Here is a 7,204-nt window from a genome sequence, read left to right on the forward strand (position 1 = left end):
CTCTGTTAAAATGTACCGTGCTTATATTACTGGTAGATATAAATACTAGTAGATTGATGTTTCATTTGTAACTGAATGAATGGTGTTGGTAGTACTGAGGACAAAAAAAACAATACGGTGTCAAAATAATGTCTCAATTTTCATTTTACTAAGGTAATTATGATAAACTCAGTAAAATAACTGTCAAAATAAGTCTGTTAAGTAGATGTAACTGAAGCATGTTTTTGTTTTTTTTATCCACAAAGTTACAAAATGGGCTATTTGTGCTGTGTCCACCATGGCAGTAATTCAGAGAATGTATCAGTTAATGCCTACTAAACTATTTACACTACAAAAAATATCGGGACTTTGGTGGTAACTTCTGTTAACTGTCATAGGTAATAAAAATTACTTGGAAGACATTTTGTACCCATTGAGGAAAGTATATTATTAAAATGAACACCTTGATAAAAAAAAAATGTTAATTCTGAAAGGTTTGAGAACTTTGATAGACTACGACTGCCTATTGAAATAAAAAGAAAATGACTTTCAACTTCTATACTGAGGCCTTCTTTCAACAGGCAGTTGCATTCTTTTACAGTTCTCAGACCTACTAGTCCACTCTGCCTGAAGTTCTACTGAAACAACATGATTCTAAAAGTTTTTAAGTATCCAGTTTAATCTTACAATGTGCCTTTACTATCTCAACTTTCATGTATATATATATTTTGAAATCTACATAAATGAGCTGTAATATTCCAGTTGTACGAATGCTGTTTATTAGGGCATGGGGTCCAAGCTACTTAGACATTGTTTGAATGTGTAAAGAAATATTTCAATCCAGTTTTTAACACACTTTTATGCAGTTTTGACGATCTCATAAAATTTTAAGCACTGCAACTGTTTCGTATAGAAAACACCAATACACTGAGAAACAAAAGTAAGAGATCCACTGAGGGTTTGTCCACAAACTTGGACATTTTCAGGAGCATACAAAGCATAGACTTCTTTTGTGAACCTCTCCCCAAGCAACTTTTTGGAAACTGAAAACAAGTGTTTAAGTCTACAAACATTGACGAAGTTTCTGCTTGTCACTACTTCTACAAATTATATATCAATAGGAAATGATGTCCTTTCAACATGGCTAGGTGGTTAGGCCTAGTAAGCCATGTGGTAAGGCTCAGCATGGTCAGGTGGTTAAGGTGCTTGACTTGCAATCTGAGGGTCGTAATGTTGAATCCCAGTCCCACCGAACATGCTTGCTCAATAGCAAGTATGTTCATTATTGGGTTTCAGTTCTGCAAGTCAAGCACTAGACCATGAAGGAAAGTTAACTATGGAAATAGTTGATATAAACGTATGTCAGTTTTCTTTTATAAAGAACTACTAAGTATACAGATGTTACCCATTGTCCGATATTTCAATGTTTCAACATGCTAGTTCTACAAGTTACACTATTCTCTTAAGTATTGGCTAAACTTAAACCATCCACAGATGAAAGAAATGTGTGTCTAGAATCAGTGATCTCTGACCTTTAATTTTTTCCAATAAGTTAAAATTTTGTTGAGTTTGTATTTATATATACATGTGTGTATATCTATATACACACACACCAAGTATATAAAATTCTTTCTTTAAGCTTCTAATTAATTTTAACTAGTAATGTATTTAAATCGTTTAATAGAATTTTTTTTTACATATTTTGTAATCCTCAAACATTTGAACTTTCATTTATTGTTAGTTTTCAGAACCTTTTCTCCAACCCTCCCTTTCCCCCTTGCATGAAATTCAATGTTACACCTACAACACTCTTTCACTCCATTTTTTGTTCACTCGGGCTGGTTGTGTCTGGATTCCTGCTTTTAAAATTCCCTTACGTAATGTGATGTTCAAGATGTCAAAGAAGCTTGTACAACAACTGCGGCTGGTTGTGTCTGGATTCCTGCTTTTAAAATTCCCTTACGTAATGTGATGTTCAAGATGTCAAAGAAGCTTGTACAACAATATCTCGCTAATGTGGCAGTAAGCGCCACCAAATGCTACTGTGGCAGCAAGCGCCACCAAAGCTGGGGAAGATTCCGATTATTTTATGGATTTACTAGATAGCATTGATTCTGATGAGTTGATGCAGTGAACATGAAATAACATTTAGAGGCCATATATGTATTAGCCTCATTGAATAAGTTAAAAGACACTCCCCCTGAGCCCCCTTTCATACAATGTTCCCTTGCATGAAAATCAATGAACATCTACAACAGCTTCTGTGTTGTAAAGGTGGGTTACTGATAACTACTTAACTAAATAACTACTTAACTAACTTTCAAACTTTACACTTCCTGCTCACTCTTGAAGAAGGAACGCTGATCTTTTATTGAACAGGATTGTTTGTTTGAACTTAAGCACAAAGCTACACAATGGGCTATCTTTGCTCTGCCCACAATGGAAGTACTCAAGAGGATATCCTTCGTGTTTTTCTCAACCATGATTTCTGTGTACCCTTTAATCACTCTGACCATAAAGAGAAAACAATATATTGTTTTTGGGTCAACAGTCATTTATCAATTTAGTAATTATATCAAATTTGCCCATATTTTTCTAAAATTATAAAACAACAAAAACAAACTAATTTAATCAGATCAAAAATATCTATTGTGCATGTTTTAAGTAAAACGTTCTATGAATGATAAAACTAATATGTTTATACTTCAATTTTACCTATTCAAATAACATTACCTCTGTAATACAGTTTGTAGGAACCAGTCAGGGTCTAAATGAGTGGCACAAACTTGCAGAAGAAACAGATCAGCATCAACCATGGAGTTACAGAAATGACACTGGATATACGTCATAGCCTGCCCTTTAATCTGCAACCCGTTACGGACCCAAATTCCGCATAAAATCTCATGGAATGCAACCTGAGTAAGAGAAGTTAAGTTATATAGTAGTGATATACACATACAGATGTTTACTGATTTTCAAAATAAGTACACTTGTAGCCTCATTTCTTTAAATATCTCAAGCACAGCGAACATTTTCTTAGAATATAAACAAACTTTAGGAGGAATGTGTCTTAACACATTTTAAAAATGCAGAAATTAATATAAATACTCACAGAAATAAAACTAAGATTAATGTTTTGTATTAGAAATTACCCATAATCCAAGTGAATCTTTTAAAACTCCTACTATTTTAAGTATAGATTTTGATGTAGAACATACTATTGCCTGAAGAGGATGGATCATTAGCTGCTGTAAAAGTTCCTTTCGGGGAAGAAGTTCTGTCAGTGTTGCCCCCTGGTGGCTAACAGCCTGACATAAAAATGAAGAATAATACCGATGGAGAGGCAAATGAAAGGATACTTGGTCTGGAATAGCCTAGAGAGAGAAAAAAAAAAATCACACAAGATTTTAGAACTTATCTAAAGATAGTAATGTACTTTAACCTTCCAGTGGATGAAACTCCCCAACTGATATAAATTAAAACTACAAAAATAACTTTAAGTATCAACAAAAAACACAAAGAATCTCAGTCATCATTGCTCACACGACTGTAAACCTAAATCTTCAATCACAGCATCTTCCCAAAATTCTAAGCTGAATGATGTTTTTATATATAAATATAACTAATTTCCAAAACCTTCTTCACAAAAAGAATACACATCAAGAGGATACATTGGAGAAAACTTCTCTCTACAATTAGCTGCAATTTCTATCTTAAGTAGTTTACACTCAACATTTTATTCCTAATGGATCAAATGACCAACATCCTGCTCCAGATGTTATCAAGCATCTTCAAGGTAACAAGAGTAAAAAACCATGAATATTTACTGACTCAAAAGCACATCAACAAGGGTTTGTTTGTTTTGAATTTCACACAAAGCTACACAAGGGCTATCTGCACTAGCCGTCCCTAAATTAGCAGTGTAAGACAAGAGGGAAGGCAGCACCACCCACTGCCAACTCTTAGGCTACTCTTTTACCAACGAATAGTGGGATTGACCATCACTTTATAACGCCAGCACGGCTGAAAGGGCGATCATGTTTGGTGTGATGGGGATGCGAACCCTCAGATTGTGAGTCGAGTGCCCTAACCACCTGACCATGCTGGGCCAACAACAAAGGAACTATAACAAGTGGTTTTATGTGAACTAAACAGCCAAATTAGTACAAATTTGTTTTTTAATAATGGGTGCTAAAAGAAACATACAAACAAGGGAAGATACAGCCTTACTCTATAGCTCTTTAGAAATTCAACTATCAGTTCAATCACTTTCAAATTACTAAAATAGTTATTCTGATTCACAAAATCAGATGTTAAAGCAAGAATATTTTATTTATTTGTCTCTTTTAATGTTTTTTTATTTAATATATATAACATTAAATACGAAACCAAGTTACCCAAGTTGTGTGTAAATATGATATAACGAACAAACTTCAGGTTTTCAATTAAGGTACAAGGATTAGATAAACATTTCCATTTTTATCCTTATTTATTTAGAAAAATGCATTTGATATAGATAACCAACTGCCAAGAATAAAGACAAATACAATTACATCCCTAATTTAACCCTAGAAGTTTATTTCAGAAATAGCATTCATTCTGGGTAATAAAAACCTCTGTATCTTCTAGTTTAATCATTCTCACCTGATCAGATAAAGAAAAGCTTATTGCATCAAACCAGTCCTCGAGGGCAGAAAGACAGCATGAGAGAACTTGCTTGCTGATGTCTAGAGATTCCTAATGGGTAAAAAACAAACAAATATATATCAGAAGGAATTCAGAAATTCAAAGTTAACTTTAGAAATATGGTTTGATTTTATTAAATATTCCGAGTTAACTCTCTTACAAAATTAGTAGTTTCTAGCAAACCTAAGCATCAATAGTACTCAGAGATGCATCAGAACTATGCTTGGGGGTTAGTGTTAAATAAAAATACTTCAACAGGAACATGAAATACTATAGAACAGCTGTGAAAATGGTGTTGTGGAAGAGCAAACTATGAAGTAAAATACATTTTTCTTCATAAAGGACTGACAATAGAAAAAAAAAACAAAAAACTTTTGTCTGACACCACTAGGGGTCAAGGAGTCATAGTATTTTGATACTGTTATTAATAAAAGTTAAAGAAGAGGATTTAAAATAAATATTTCTTTTTAGGGATTGTTCACAATTTTCACAAGGGTATAATACATTATCTATGAGGAGAAGTTTCTGTATGCTTTTCTATAAATGTTGAAAGGTTTGGTTTGTTTTGAATTTTGCACAAAGCTACACAAGGACTATCTGCACTAGCTGTCCATAACTTAGCAATGAAAGACTAGAGGGAAGGCAGCTAGTCATCACCATCCCCCACCAACTCTTGGGCTACTCTTTTACCAATGAATAGTGGAATTGACCATCACATTATAATGCCTCCATGGCTGAAACAGCTGCAGGGGCATTATTATATAACTGTCAGTCCACCTATTTATTGAAGGTTCAGATAAGAAATTTACTTTTTATTTCAAGTGTTGTAGCCTTCCACGTTACACGAGCAAAAATAACAGACATCTCTATGGTTTCTAGGCTCACACCAGACCATTGGAATTCCAAAAAGCAAAATCTTTTTGTTACCTTTAGTCCATTGTCTTAACTATTTGACACAAACAGTGCAAACTTTGTGTGGACTCCATGATTTGCCTTAGTCCCAAAGTTTTATTTCAAAATAAACGTAATATGCTTGTTTGATGAATTCTGTAACATTTTGCCTTTGTTTCTTTACAACAAATTTACCACAAATATAACAGAATATGTTTGAGTCATTTACACAACCTCTTGTTGCCATAGCAACAATTAAATAATATTGAAAAGAAAAACATAATGTCAAAATGCACACACAAACAAATACTATCCAGAAATGACACATCACGTGGCCCGTTAACTGTTTATATACTAGTGGTGTGATAAGATTCTCACTTCGTGATTGGTCCACAGAAATCTATAGCCAGTGGTTGTCAACATTTTAAGCATAACAAAATGTGACCCAATTTCAATGAAAATGATTCACTTATGTAACAGTGCATATGACGTTTTGTGAAAAGTCTGTACGTGATGGAGAATAATGGATATCATTTTTGAATTCTGCGTACAGGAATTTCTGTAGAACATGTAAAAACTTCAAGACAATAAAACCATCGGAGGCCTGTATGATCATAAAGGCTATATCATAAAAAAGTTTTGCAAATATTGCAAGGTTGATTTATATATTCTGCTAATAATTAAACTATTATTTGTTCAAATAAGCTACAAATATGATGGATTCAAATAAATATAAATGTAATTAATTTTTTTAGAGCTAATAATTTAAAGTTACTATTAAAATGGAGTTACCAAGCTTTGCATGAAATGTCATCAACGTTGCCAAGAAGTTCAAAGCTCCTTCCAACATCGGCATGATCTTGTCAGCATCAAGATAAGTTAACTTACAAAAAGAATGGAATGAAAACCAGTCAAACACGTGAAACCTGAAAATAAAAAGTACAATCATTCTTTTATGGTTTCAAACCAAACCACTAAAAATATTTTTACCAATAATCTAAATCTTCTTACACCATCTAAGAATGCAATATTAACAGTATGTACTTCATCACAATCAAAAAACGTTGCATTTTATTTAATATAAAAATACTTTAAAAAAGTGAAGAAGGTGCTGCGTACAAACACATAAGATGATCTATTGTCAGTCATGAAATGTTTGTCTGCTTTTGTTGAGGGCTATCTGCTCTAGCTGTTCCTAATTTGGAAATGACAGACGACAGGGAAGGTAGGTAGTCAACTTGACCTATTTTATAAATAACAAATCTGCTATAAGACCTGTTGCTCGTGCACCTGATATATCTGTACATACTCTACTGGAGACTCTTGATACAGTGTCATCTGATTCTGATATGAATAGAAATGATGATAGGGATTGTTTTCAACCTGAAACATCTGGAAAGGTTTCATCAAGATATCATCAGGGAAGGTGGAACATCAGCATGATGGCTGATTACTGGTGGTCATTGAAACGAGATGCTCCAGACACAATACATAAAAGAAAGATCACAGCACGTAGTTTTGAGACTAAAAACCATGGATTTCGACAAAAAAAAAACATGATGTATGATGATGCATATTCGTTTGATATCGAATGTTCTTTTCTTCAGTTTGTTTGTATTTTTGTTAACAAACATGATAATAAAAAATG

The 7,204-nt window shown here is 33.4% G+C and overlaps 1 protein-coding gene across 1 annotated transcript in view; it reads right to left on the reverse strand.

Moving 5' to 3' along the window:
* LOC106467515 (E3 ubiquitin-protein ligase UBR3-like) overlaps positions 1-7,204 on the reverse strand; it is a gene marked incomplete at its 3' end in the record, with an annotated part of 72,699 nt that overhangs the window by 38,386 nt on the left and 27,109 nt on the right. Inside the window, exons 10-13 of the mRNA XM_022395713.1 lie at positions 4,624-4,716; positions 3,198-3,353; positions 2,713-2,894; positions 906-1,042 (exon numbers count right to left, since the gene is read on the reverse strand). Coding sequence (XP_022251421.1) covers positions 906-1,042; positions 2,713-2,894; positions 3,198-3,353; positions 4,624-4,716 — 568 coding nt within the window. The remainder of the gene's footprint in view (positions 1-905; positions 1,043-2,712; positions 2,895-3,197; positions 3,354-4,623; positions 4,717-7,204) is intronic.

Source organism: Limulus polyphemus, unplaced genomic scaffold (assembly GCF_000517525.1).
Source record: "Limulus polyphemus unplaced genomic scaffold, Limulus_polyphemus-2.1.2 Scaffold2642, whole genome shotgun sequence".
NCBI lineage: Eukaryota > Metazoa > Arthropoda > Merostomata > Xiphosura > Limulidae > Limulus > Limulus polyphemus.